This window comes from Agelaius phoeniceus, chromosome Z (genome assembly GCF_051311805.1).
Source record: "Agelaius phoeniceus isolate bAgePho1 chromosome Z, bAgePho1.hap1, whole genome shotgun sequence".
Classification (NCBI taxonomy): domain Eukaryota; kingdom Metazoa; phylum Chordata; class Aves; order Passeriformes; family Icteridae; genus Agelaius; species Agelaius phoeniceus.
In genome coordinates, this window is record NC_135303.1 from 29,747,859 (window position 1) to 29,762,371 (window position 14,513).

The window sequence follows — 14,513 nt, forward strand, 5'->3', positions numbered from 1 at the left end:
GTTCTGTATCACCTTATACTGAAAACAGAAGTTATATCCAGTAGAAATGAAGACATTCTCTCTCTAATTGAAGAGACAGGTTAAGTGAATTATAATTCAAATACATTCCCCTGTATCACTTGGGTTCAAGATTGTTATGATGTTCAAAAGTAATCATAGTGTTTTTAATTAATAACTTATCTAAGATCTGTATTACAAAGAGGAAGAAAAGCATATGAAGAATTGGTTCTACAGTTTCTAACTTTCCTGATGTATTCACTGAAAACATTTAATGTATTCTTCACGACTCTGCATGTTTTATCTACTGCCTAAAATTTTCAAAACTTGTGTTGAATTTTATGTTGCTTCAACTGATCATTGATTTTAATATAAGATATCTCAAAATAAATAAGTAATCTTTCTTGAAATCATTAATTTTCAACTTTATTGGGTTAATAACAACTTGGGAGAGAAATTTCACAAAACAGATTAAAAAAAAAAGGTAAAATTTAATTCATATTTTAAAATAACAAAACCAAAGATGTCACTAGAGGAAATTACCAGAATACAACTTCCCAAGAAAATCAGAAGATTAGGAATCACCTCACTTTAGATGAACGAAGGACAGTTGATTTTGATGGAAATTAACTATTCCTAACCAGTCAAAAAAAACCCCCAACTCCAAAATCACAGTTAATCATTGGGAATTTAAGAATGTACTTCAAGGGGAACTTGTCTAGCAATTGTTCTTTTTGTAAACTATACTGGTGTCAGGTTTTTGCTGGCACCAGTTTTAAACATTACTAAATGTCTACAGTATTGCTGTCTCAGTTTAGATCCAAGTGAAATTCAGTGTCAACCTGTGAATTTTCATCTAATAAGTTTCACAATACAAAATTTTATAGTTTTCTGGGTTTGTTGTTTTCTAGAAAATTAAAGTTACAAAAATACCCATCTAACCAATCGGCACCACATTCTTATAAACACAGTTTTGCACAAATGGTTACCTTCCTCAAGCTAAATGCCCTCATTCTTCTATGGTGCATAACCTCTTCTAAAAGCAGAACAAGCAGCTGAGGGAAAGACTACTTGTTCATTCTTTAATAACAAAACAAAATGAATAAAACAACTCCCCAAAAGAACACTTAACATGGCTAATTGTTTGAGCTCTTGTAAAATACCCAAACTTTATTTGGCAAGTATAAGCCACTCTTTTCTGCCACGTTTATAAACTAATTTAATATTTCAAGAGGTATGCAAGTCAAATGCCAGCAATTACATCAGTCTACTGAGATGAACACTGTGAACTTGGCATTTTATTCTGTCAATTAGCTTAAACGAATTGTTTCATTTTGGAGGTTCACATCTGATTCAGTAGTTACATTCAGAGAGCAGTCACTATTTTCACCTCAGCATACAGAAAGCAATTAGCAAGCCTGCAATCTTGTGACAATTTCAGAAGTAGAAGGTATCATGAAAGTAAACTACAATTACAAGCATATAAAAATGACAAAAAAGAGAAGTAAAACAAGCTTAGAAGCACAGCAAGCATGATGCCAAAAATTATCATTATTTGAATACTCCTTTTTCTTCAAACATCCCTTAGTTCTGAATGTCAGTGCTCCCTTGCACTGTAATGCAATCTGCATTTTCATGTTACTGATACACTTTGTTCCACAGTGCTTTCCTAACATTAAAATAACAACCACATGCGACTTGAGGGTTAACATATTTCTAAGCAGCCCTGGGCTGGCTGGAAGTGCCGGGCGTTTAGAATTACTATCCGCGGTATTTGGCGCAGCTGCCGGCAGCGGCTGCCAGCAGCGCAGCCGTAGTGAGCATGGCAGGAAGGCAGGCAGGCAGAAAGGCAGGCAGGCAGGAAGGCAGGCAGGCAGGAAGGCAGGCAGGCAGGAAGGCAGGCAGGCAGGAAGGCAGGCAGGCAGGCAGGAAGGCAGGCAGGCAGGAAGGCAGGCAGGCAGGCAGGCAGGCAGGCAGGAAGGCAGGAAGGCAGGAAGGCAGGAAGGCAGGAAGGCAGGAAGGCAGGAAGGCAGGAAGGCAGGAAGGCAGGAAGGCAGGAAGGCAGGAAGGCAGGCAGGCAGGCAGGCAGGAAGGCAGGCAGGCAGGAAGGCAGGCAGGCAGGAAGGCAGGCAGGCAGGAAGGCAGGCAGGCAGGAAGGCAGGCAGGCAGGCAGGCAGGCAGGCAGGCAGGCAGGAAGGCAGGCAGGCAGGCAGGAAGGCAGGCAGGCAGGCAGGCAGGCAGGCAGGCAGGCAGGAAGGCAGGCAGGAAGGAAGGCAGGAAGGAAGGCCGGCAGGAAGGCCGGCAGGAAGGCCGGCAGGAAGGCAAGCAGGCAGGAAGGCAAGCAGGCCGGAAGGAAGGCAGGCAGGAAGGAAGGCAGGCAGGAAGGAAGGCTGGAAGGAAGGAAGGCAGGAAGGCAGGCAGGAAGGAAGGCAGGAAGGAAGGCCGGCAGGAAGGCCGGCAGGAAGGCCGGCAGGAAGGCCGGCAGGAAGGAAGGCAGGCAGGAAGGAAGGCAGGCAGGAAGGAAGGCAGGCAGGAAGGAAGGCAGGAAGGAAGGCAGGCAGGAAGGAAGTCAGGCAGGAAGGAAGGCAGGCAGGCAGAAAGGCAGGCAGGCAGAAAGGCAGGCAGGCAGAAAGGCAGGCAGGCAGAAAGGCAGGCAGGCAGAAAGGCAGGCAGGCAGAAAGGCAGGCAGGCAGGAAGGCAGGCAGGCAGAAAGGCAGGCAGGCAGAAAGGCAGGCAGGCAGGAAGGCAGGCAGGCAGGAAGGCAGGCAGGCAGAAAGGCAGGCAGGCAGGAAGGCAGGCAGGCAGGAAGGCAGGCAGGCAGGCAGGAAGGCAGGCAGGCAGGAAGGCAGGCAGGCAGGAAGGCAGGCAGGAAGGAAGGCAGGCAGGAAGGAAGGCAGGCAGGAAGGAAGGCAGGCAGGCAGGAAGGCAGGCAGGCAGGCAGGAAGGCAGGCAGGAAGGCAGGCAGGAAGGCAGGCCGGCAGGAAGGCCGGCAGGAAGGCCGGCAGGAAGGCAAGCAGGAAGGCAAGCAGGCCGGAAGGAAGGCAGGCCGGAAGGAAGGCAGGCAGGAAGGAAGGCAGGCAGGCAGGAAGGCAGGCAGGCAGGAAGGCAGGCAGGAAGGAAGGCAGGCAGGAAGGAAGGCAGGCAGGAAGGAAGGCAGGCAGGAAGGAAGGCAGGCAGGAAGGAAGGCAGGCAGGAAGGCAGGCAGGAAGGAAGGCAGGAAGGAAGGCCGGCAGGAAGGCCGGCAGGAAGGCCGGCAGGAAGGCCGGCAGGAAGGCCGGCAGGCCGGAAGGAAGGCAGGCAGGAAGGAAGGCAGGCAGGAAGGAAGGCAGGCAGGAAGGAAGGCAGGCAGGAAGGAAGGCAGGCAGGAAGGAAGGCAGGCAGGAAGGAAGGCAGGCAGGAAGGAAGGCAGGCAGGAAGGAAGGCAGGCAGGAAGGAAGGCAGGAAGGAAGGAAGGCAGGAAGGAAGGAAGGCAGGAAGGAAGGAAGGCAGGAAGGAAGGAAGGCAGGAAGGAAGGAAGGCCGGCAGGAAGGAAGGCAGGCAGGAAGGAAGGCAGGCAGGAAGGAAGGCAGGCAGGAAGGAAGGCAGGAAGGCCGGCAGGAAGGCAGGCCGGCAGGAAGGCAGGCCGGCAGGAAGGCAGGCCGGCAGGAAGGCAGGCCGGCAGGAAGGCAGGCCGGCAGGAAGGCAGGCCGGCAGGCAGGCCGGCAGGCAGGAAGGCAGGCAGGAAGGCAGGCAGGAAGGCAGGCAGGAAGGCAGGCAGGAAGGCAGGCAGGAAGGAAGGAAGGCAGGAAGGAAGGAAGGCAGGAAGGCCGGCAGGAAGGCCGGCAGGAAGGCAGCGCCACCGTCCAAGAGAGGGCGTGGGTTCCCCTGGTGCGGCGCCCGCACTCCTGCCCAGCAGCGGCAAGCGCCTGCGAGGCGCCACCAAGGCAGCCAGCGAAAGGCCACACTAGATGCTCACAGCATTCCCCAACAACAAGATAGTGACTGACAAATGGTTGCAATCCATGTAATAACCCCCCACCCGCTACGGTCGGGTTTGAAATCTGAGACAGAAACCAAAACAAATAGTGGGGACAGAAGAACCAGGAGAGATGCAGCGTGAAGCAGAAGCACGTGAATACACAGACCCTGCATGCACAACCTCTTTGTCTGCTTCCAGAGGGCATAAGAGTTCAAAGATTAGACACCGTGCAGGAAAAAAAGAACTTCTTGTTTTCATTCCTTTTCCCAGTATGCACTGTCTCCAGGAGAATTACTCCTCCTGCAGTCATTTCTTCAAGTTCCACAGAGGAAAAAATGAATTAGTTTTTGTCCTTTCCTATAGATCTTGAAACTTCAGCAAGAGAAACCTGTCACCTGATTTGCCCAGGATAAGGAGTAAAGGCGGAAATAAGAGATTGTAACAAAACACAAAAAAAAGTTTTGATTGTAATACATGCAGATTTTAAAACAGGCTGTTAAAACTACTTCAGAAAAACACTGGTACACAAGATCTATCCAGGACATGAATTGTGTAGAACTCCAGCATCAGTAGTTCACCTTATATCCTGTAGAATCCTCCTCTGATTTTGTTACACCTTATCTAGATGCTGTGCCATATATGATCAATCTTGACACCTTCTTTGTACTTTCACTAGTTTATTTGGTTGCTTTTCCATACACAAAGACGATTTATGCAGTATACAGTAAAACAATTTTAATAGGAACAGTCTGTCTTCTGTCTGAAGACAAGGAAGAGCAATCTAGTATTTTCATAGATATGTATGGTTACTCTGATATCCACCTCCTAGTGGTATTGCCAAAAGCCAATTTCTTTCAATCCAGTAAAAATGAAGTACTGGAAATGTAATTCTCAACACCACCACAAGTACTACTTAGCATTTACTACCATTGAATTCCTTCAGTCATTTAGCTGCCCAGCTGATCAGTTCTGCAGTGTCTTAAGTATTAGTATCTTCATTACCTCAAAATTCTGGAATCATCAAGCTCTGTCATTCATTCACTTTTTCTGAATCATTTCCAGCACTGATCTGCGCAAAACTCCACTGTTAGCTTTCCAACACTACAAAAGCCAAGCATTTATTCTTCTCTTTCGCCTGCTATGTTTAACTCTATGACTAAAAGGAGAAAATTCATATTCAGGAACAACTAAAAAAAAAAACCCAAACTAAAATCACATAAAAACCACTAGAGGCTTTGGTGAAAGCTGGACAATGGCTTTTTTTCATAATATGAAACAATATAAAGACTAAACCAACAATATGTATTACGTATTTACTCCTTCAAAGACCTCCCACTGATTTGCAAGGCATGACTTTCATCTCCTAAAGGCACCATTATTCTACCTCTTACTATTGATCTATATGTTCACTAAATCCTCACCTAAAAACAAGTGTCAATACATCTGTCCAGCACTGAAGTCATATTTACATTAGCATTACGTTCCCAACAGACTTAATTTATTTTTTTTAAGCAGGAAGTAGCTATGGGGGAAATATGATTTTACACACAAAATCATCAGTTGGAATAGTCATAGCAGCTGCAGTTGCCATTCTGAATTAATTCATTTCCAAGTGACTATAAAGATATTTAGAGTAATCTCCAATTTCTTTCCATCCTCCCACTACAAACCCTTCGAAAGATCTCACTTCTATGGAAAATTTCTTCAGAAGAAAGAGGACAAAAAAGAACAGTTGATTAAGGATATTTAGACAGTTTAGTATTTATCCACCACACTAAGAAGATTCACTGTTGATTGCAGATATTATTCTTCGCTTCTCCAGAATAAATTAAGTACAAAGACCAGCAAGAAGTTAATTAGAATAGTCTCAGAGATCTCACAACGACTACAATACCTCAGCATAGGATCATCAAAATACAAAGCAAAGTATGCAGTACTTACAGAAATGTTCTTTTTTCAGGTTCTCATGAATTACAGAGACATTTAAGAAAAGGCCCAAATTGGTTAAGTAAAGTGAAATGCATGTTGGGATCATGAAAGAAGTCAAAAGTACAAAAAGAGTACAAAACAAAATCTATTTTGAATATACATAAACATTTTCAAAATGAGTGCAGAAACAAGCTGACATTTCTGTCATTATTTTGATTAATAGTAAGTGGTTTTTTTGCTGTCACTCATCTTCACATAAAGGCATACGAGTTGCGTTTTTTAAATATTATTGCAAAGGTTGCCTCTTTTTTAAAATAAACAATGAAAATACACAGAATTCAGAAAAGAGATGAAGTCTCATCTGCAAGTCTTATTTTTTCAAAAAATGAAAATGTCTTATTCTGCATCCTTACAAAAAATGAGAGAGTAAAATTCTTATGCACGACTTCATTAGAAAAAGCTTCATCTGCAAGCCATATTTTTAAGTCAGTTGACAACCTGCACTTAGAAAATACTCCAATATTTTCCCTAAGATGTCTCAAATCCAACAAAAAGCCGCCTTTGTGATCTGTTTTGACTTTGTAACAAGGAATCTAATGCATAAGAAAAGAACCACAATAACTGCTTCTACTTAAGTATCTTATCAACAATAAAGTTTTCAAAATGAAGCTGATGATGTTTTTACTGACTTTTATTTTTAAGACATGCAGCCCATTTTCTTTATATAATCCACGACAGTATCTCACTATATTAGAAAAGCCAAAGAACTTCTGCTATCATAATGTAATAAAACAGTAAGAATGGCTGTCAGCTATTTTCTTCCTTCAAATTACAACTGTATAGTACAAGATCCCACGCTAATTTTGAGGATCAAAAAAGGCTGTAAGTAGGAATATTCAAATAAAATGGGTACATTGAGGAGACATGTAGGCTCCTGATGAGGCATTCCTTCCTCATTCTTATTCATAAATTAAAAAAACCCCATTATTAAATAGCTCACCTTTTCCATAGCTCCACACTGAGCTGTGGACTCTTATTTTCCTTTAGCCTTACTTCTGCGGCAGTGTACGTACAGAATCCATTCCTGCAAAGCTTCACTTTCCTCACTAATTGAAAATCCATCAGAATTTCGTATTTACTAACATCATCTCTGCACATCATCACCACAGTGTCTTCTACATTCATCACAGGCTGTCTGTTCTTGCTTTCACCTTTGGTGGATTTCCTGTTTCATTCAGGTTTGGGCACTGTTTATCCACACCACCTTTTTCTCCATTATGTCAAGTGATCTTTAAACTGTGTTCCCTACTTGGGAGAGCTTTTACTTCAACCTTAACATAATTTTAGATAGGCACTGAACTAATATGCAGTTTTTTAACAAAAATAATACTCCCTAGTAAGGCATGTGTTGTCCAGAACAGCCATGAACTGCTGCTGGCAAAGTAGAATGTGCTGTTGAGAGCACAAGCAGCAAACTTTTGCGTTTCCAATAGTGCCTGACTCCTCACACATCTATGTCTGACCCACGCACACGTGGATATATCTGCCACTCAAAGCCCCACGCTTCCTGCATTACTGTCAAAGAATGCATCACCATGGATAGAAAGACACCTGCACCAAAGCAAGGATGTGGACTGCTCCACTGAAGGAGGGCTGAATAACTAAGTTCTACCCCTTCTTCCCTCCCTGAAATCATCTACAAGTGGCATGTGGCCCACACCATGGTGGAAGCTGAACCACCCGTGCCTCTGCCTTTTATTGAGAAGCATGAAGAACTGCTCCTAGGCTGACTACACTGAAGTTCAAGCAATTCCCATTACTCTTACAAAAACTTTTAAAGATTAAAGATTCTACAACAGTAGGATGAATGTTTTCTATCCATTTTAAAAGAAAATATGCAATACTGTAAGAAACACATGCCAGGAGAAAAAAAAAAAAGCAAAAAAGTGCATTTGTTTCCACTCTGACTTAAGACAATTTTACAGTGAGGCGTTAACTGAAAGCCAGGTTACAGAAGATGGAACCATTAACCAAGAAAGAACACAATACTGCTAGAAGAAAATGACAGTAGTTAGTACAGATACAAAGATTTACAAAAAAGACTAGTATTTTAGGATATAAAAATTCCACGCAAAAAGGCCATACTAGAAGACAGACCTACCAACTTCCTAAAGCTGGCCTACTACAAAAATCATCAGTTACCCAGCCCTGTCCTCAACCTCACCAAGTCAGACACACAAAATACCTCCCCATACTCCTGAGTGGCACAAGAAATTGAAATTCTGTGCTTTTACAGTAAAAACTTCGAACGCCACACACTGCTAAGCAAATTCATGTTTGGCCTGGAACGCTTAAGACTCAAATTGTTTAACACCTGACAAATGCAAATACTCACAATTTGCTAGCTGTATTAATGTTCAAGCTTTCTCTGAAAATACTTAAAGTTTCAGTAACGCAGTCTCAGAAAACAGACTTAAAATAGTTGTCTCTAATATTGAATTATCTAAACATTGCATTACCTTCATGGCATGGATTTCTTCTATTAATCTCTCAACTCGTTTTTGGTTCTTTAATTTCAAGTCTTCTGAACCCCTGCAAGTGAAGTCTATAATTATTTTTAAAAAAATCTCAGTTTAGTAACTTTGTTTCCTCAAAAATCAGGAGATGGTGCATAAACACAATCCCTTATTGGCAAGTGAACATTTTAGCAAAGAGTTGAACATAGCCTAAAGCTTTTGCTGTACTGAACAATAGAGGAAACACTGAGGATTTAGCAGAACAATGTGAAAAACAAAAATTACTGTATCAGAAAATACAAAACCACAATTCATATCAAGAATGGGTGACAGCGGTGTCTCAAATATAATTCCATTTTAAGATCTGTAATATTTAAATATGGAAGTTCATTGGATTTGCTTCTTATTTTGGACAACTTGCTAAAATTGTGAGAGTATCCTCAATTTACACTATGAACACAGTAGGAGATGTATCTCACACCACCTCTAAGATATGTGCTAAATTATTTCAGGCCAGTAATCTTTAAAAACATAATCTACAATATATTGTTTAAGCTGTTCATATAAGAATTAATTATTAGTAATTACTAATAATCAAGTATGACCTGTATATCTATGTAAATGAAGTATTTTTTCTACACAATCCTGAAGACAACTACAGTGAGAAAATTTGGTGCAATTTAAATTCAACAGCAGAATAATCTAAAACATGAAATCTGACACTTTGAGATGTGCTGTAAAAGGTTCTGTGAGTGATTCAGATTACCTTCCAGTACACTAAATCCCATTAAAAAAGTAATCCCAATTCTGCTTTATGAAACTCCTTTTAGTTTGTATTTTTAGTCTAAAATTAAGTTAAAATAAGACAAATATGTGTTTTAGTGCCTTAAGTTTTAAATGTAGTACATTTTTCTCCCATTTTTCAATTTTTTGTGAAAACAATTAAAATAGTGCCTTATTTATAAACCACAAAAACCCACTATTAATTAAAACTGACTTTTTCGATTTTAATTTCCCGATGTGTCTGGTTAGTCTGCGAATAGTGAGGACTCTGGCCTTCTTCACATCTTTTCTCATCTTCACAACCTGTGAGAAATATGGAAGACATTAGAAACTGTTTTCCTTGATTACGTTCCATATACAATACATTCATTACATTTACTTAAAATTTTAGAAATTAGCTCAACAAAGAGAAATATTTTAAAAATAGAGTGCATTTCCCTGCTAACCAAATCTCATTTCAAATGAATTCAGATTTCCATTAAAATCAAACTGCTTCCATAAACATCAGAGGAAGAATAACCAACAGTCTAAAAATGTGTCTGAGGTCTAAATAGAAGACAACATTCCTTACTAGCCATACTTTAATATTATTCTTAGAGCTAGACTGAACTAGGGATTTGAAATGTCTCACCTTTTGTCTTCACTTAGCTTACTTTTGTCCCAGAGAAACACCAGCAGTACATTAAGTCCATTGGTGCATAATACATAAAAGCATTTTAATTATTAAACACCATCAAGTGTTAAGGAAAGACTCTCAAAAATTGACATTATTTATTATGGAACAGAATCTGAGATATTAAATTCCTGTTATATATTTGAATTCTTTCTTGTTGAAAACAAAAGTCCAAGTGTTTCTAACTTGCTACAGTCTGTCTCAACCTGCCATCCTACCCACTACTCTGTTCCCAAATTTAAAGCAGGCAGTTTTACAGAAAATTTGGCAATGATATTTTGGTCTTAATTCTTACCCCAATAACAAAGAAAGAACTCCCATTATTATTATTATTAGACAGATAGGATGAACAAAGAAATCTTTGCAATCTTTTGCAATTAAATTCCATAATGGAAAACCTTAAGCCCAGGTGCTGTCTAATGGTGAACACTACAGATACAGGGAGTCAATAGTGATAATTTATTTTTAACACTCAACTTCCCCCTTAATTATACATATATATCTTACTATGTCTATTAAAATTATATATTTAACAGTTAAACTTAGAATAACATAAAATACTAAAACAAACAAACAAATCGGTCTTCCTGACAAAAGCCAAATTTATCTGAAATTTATCCAGTGGGATAAGTTTCAAAATTAAGTTGGCACCTCTTTCTCAAAAAAGTTCTTTACATCAGATTTCTATTCTAATTTCTCAGTGATAACATCAAAATGACAGATTGATGATGACTCCACCACCTAGTTAGGTCAAGAATATTAGTACTATAAAACTACATCAGGCTTGAACAAAAAAACCCAGAAAAATCTTCAAAGCTCACAGAGCAGTACTTCACACCTGTGAGAGGGAGTCGGCTAGTACATATACACCTGTGCACAGACCATAAAGGTGATAAGCAAACAAAAGGAAGGCAGAACACATACTTTGCATAACTGATTATGTCTGTAGCTTACTTAGAGTACTGATTGAATCAAGTTGTTAAGCCCTGAATGGTATTCACCAGTAGCTTAACTGAAGGCTGAATCAGAGCAAAACAATTTGCAGAGAGGGGCATGTCAGATTGTCAGCCTTGCCTCTGCCAGGCATGGGAAAGAACATGGAAGCAGTACTCCTCTGAGAAGCAAAGGAGGGGAATTGTATGGGGGCAGCGCTAGTCACTTGCACCGTGAGAAATAAAAAGGTAAGGGAGGTTTTTGGGATAAAAATAACTGACTTAAATGTGGTATCCTGTTCCAAAAATTGTTACAGCGAAGGTCAGTACTTATCTTAGTTACCCCAGTAAAAGTAACAGTACACACAGATCTACCTACAAAAGCTTCAGTTTACAGCAAAAACCACATGCCAAAAAGCACCAAGTGCCAAGTTTCTGCTACACAACAGCACTGCTCGAGACTATAACATGCTAAGGAAGAAAACAGTAACATCACCATTTCCCATCAAGGCATGCAGATATTTCTTTTTTATAAGAATTGAATGAGATTATCATAGGTCCCTATAGTACATCTTCTAAAGGAAGAAAGAAAAAAAATGTAGCTTCTGTCTGAACACCACTTCAATACTACAACATACATACTGGTACATTCAATGGAATGTTTGGAATGTCAGAGGAAAACTGGGTATGCCTTCTTAGAACGTCTGGGGTGGGGATGTTGTTTTGAGTTTGGGATTTTTTATTCTCTATTTTTTTTAACATCCATAAGCTAGAAACATACTGGAATTTAAGTAACTCATACTTTACATATTAGTTACTGCATATGCAAACATGAAGTATATTTAACTTGCTCTCAAAAATATTTTGTCAGGTATTCTTTAATAGAAATATTAATGCACACACAGCATGTTTCCAGGGCCCACAAGAGCCAAACTTCAGCCTCCTCTGCTGCCAGCCAGTGAAGACTGTATAGACATGACAGCAGGAATGAGGGAAGGTATTCGCTCCTTGGCAGACTAGGAGTATCAATTTATGTAATCCAGTCACTTATTTCACACAGGACAGTATGCATCAACTCTGTTCTTGGAAGTACTCATAACGTTCTCAAGAAAGCAGTCAGCTCTTTGGGAAAGAAATCAAAAAAGTTTAGCTTCAGATTTACAGTGTGCTTGAAACAATGGGGCTTAGACCACCAGGGTAGGCCCTGCTCTCTTATATTACAAAAGGAGAGAGGCAACTTCGCCATCAGTAGGAAAAAAACCCAAACTAAGCCAAACCAAACAAACAAAAAAAAAACCAACACACCACCAAGAATAGTAATGACTTTCAAAAAATAATAATAAGTATTTATTCATAATAAGGTATTTTTTATAAATAGTTCTAGGAAAGACAGTAAGAAAAGGACAAGTCTTTGCACTGAAACATAAAAAGGCAGCAGTCTAAGTACAGATCAGACTTTATGCTTTAAGACTAGGCAATAAGGATTTTTAATGTACTCAGCAGTGACAGTAAGCACTAAAGAATAATTATAAACAAGCAAAACACAAACCAAACAATTTCTTCTATCAATAGGATCTAGGATTCCTGGAAATTAAAGAAGTCTGCAATTGTATGTGGAAATAACCACTTCAAGGATTTCTTTGAAGAAAGAACAAGAGATGTTTTCCTTTGTTGAAGACAGTACTTTATTTTGTTGGAAATACTATTTATGAGACAATTAAACTATACCTCCTCATTAATGCTACCAAATGTCTGTGTTCACACATTATTAAAAGATAATATCAAAGTAACAGTAGATATAGACCACGTATCAATTATTAAATACAAAAGAAATTATAAAAGAAATGAACTCACTTTTGAAAACAAGCCTAGGTAGTAACATATAGAATGCACATATTTCAAAAGCTATGGTTATGAACAAAAATCATCCATTTAGCACTATGCCCTTTCACAAAACAAATGCAAAATGTAGTTATATTACTATAGATGCTAAACAAAGATGAAGTCCAAAAAATTCCATGACCAACGGTACTCCACAAAGAGAGGCAACCATCAACCCAACAGCTTTCACCTTCAGTAAGCACTGCCACAAGATGTTGACATGTACCAGCCAGCAGCACACAAACCATTTCAAGCCGTAGGCAGATGGTAGCTGCTGCTGCTCTTTCTGAAAAGGGCAAACAAAGAGCATAGCAGGGGATCAGCAGATGACAAGCCAGACAAGACCTAGAAACTCTCCTGTAACTCACCTTTTCCTAGGAGTGTGCATTACTGAGGGAGACTGTAACAGGAATTGCTGGCTTCAGCACAGCCTACATTAACATGATACTTGGCACAATGCTCCCACTACTCATCTGGCAATGAAAACAGCCCCAACTTTAACGTATGGGGTACCACTCACACAGTACAAAGATACCAGAGGGTACGTATCAAACCAAGAGGGTGATTTCTACCATATAATAAAGAACAAGTGTGCATTTAAAGACATCACAAGAACTGTATTTAACCCAGAATGCACAGCTGAGAAAGGAAGAATCTAATAGCTTCAACTACTTTGCTTTCTATTTCCGGTTATACCTGGCTCCAAAGGGTTAAAAGCCATTCCCAGAGATTTGTATTTTTGCGTGGAAGTTCAATCAGACCTTCCCAATCCTGAGCATGTCCAAGCCCTTCTCGTGCCCAAAAAGAAACTGACACAGGATTACTTAATTGTACCTCTTAAGTCTTCTCTAGGGTTTTCCCATGAAGTAGTTCCATTTTGACACTGGTATTTCACTTGCAGTTACAAATTACTTTTGACTAACAAAAGTCTTCGAAGGGCTGAATCAATTCCTAAATCAGTGTTAGACAGTGTTAGGAAAGGGCTTCTGATCACAGACATGATCCCTTTTAAATTAATGGGATGCTGTTATTGTACAAAATACAAGACAAAACACATGTACAATAGAAGAGGAAGTTATTTTAAGAGCCTCCCACATAATTAAGCTGTTCCAAAACTACCTGTTTGAAAATTTTCAAGTTTCTTTAAGAGAAATGTAAGGCACTTTTAGATAAAACATCAAGAAGGCTAGTTTAGGTTCTGAAAATCTGTATTACCACAAAACAGTCCTCATATTAGGGATGGCAGAAAAACACCAAGGAATGTGGATAAAATGACAGTGTAGGTACAATTATACATTCAAATTCACATGACTAGTCTAAGATATTTGCCTTCACATTTTTAAGACAACAGCAGCAAAGTTCTCAAACAAGCATTACATTAGAATAAAATGTTATACTTGGCCAGTTCTGAAACTTGTTTTGAGGTCTGTACAAGCAACATGACTCCAAACTAAGCTAATGTTCAGCCAATTAGAAAAACAAAAAAGGAAAGTGTGACTAAAGATTTGTAGATGTATCAAGAAAGGTACGTGTCTGCTCTGAACTATGGTATCAACCGTACTTGACAAAAAAATATCCCAAAACCAAACCATTACTCAAAACAAAAAAAATCCAATGGATTGAGAGAAACACTAATATGTTTCTACCTATGACTTGTTTGAATGTATTTTATTCAAACAACACTGAAATACTAGAACATTTGTGAAGGAAAAGCTTTTTTTAATATTACCACATACAAAAGCTAATACTATATATGAAAATATCTGAAGGACCTTGAATATTTTAAATTCTTCTTAACTAAATTTAATAGAAGTAAACTTACACAGCCAGCCCCAGCTATCCAA

General features: G+C 39.8%; 1 protein-coding gene across 1 annotated transcript in view; it reads right to left on the reverse strand.

The window, feature by feature from the left end:
* The window catches only part of SRFBP1 (serum response factor binding protein 1), a 61,472-nt gene that overhangs the window by 30,324 nt on the left and 16,635 nt on the right, over positions 1-14,513 (reverse strand). The window contains exons 2-3 of the mRNA XM_054652604.2: positions 9,398-9,486; positions 8,404-8,476 (exon numbers count right to left, since the gene is read on the reverse strand). Coding sequence (XP_054508579.2) covers positions 8,404-8,476; positions 9,398-9,486 — 162 coding nt within the window. The remainder of the gene's footprint in view (positions 1-8,403; positions 8,477-9,397; positions 9,487-14,513) is intronic.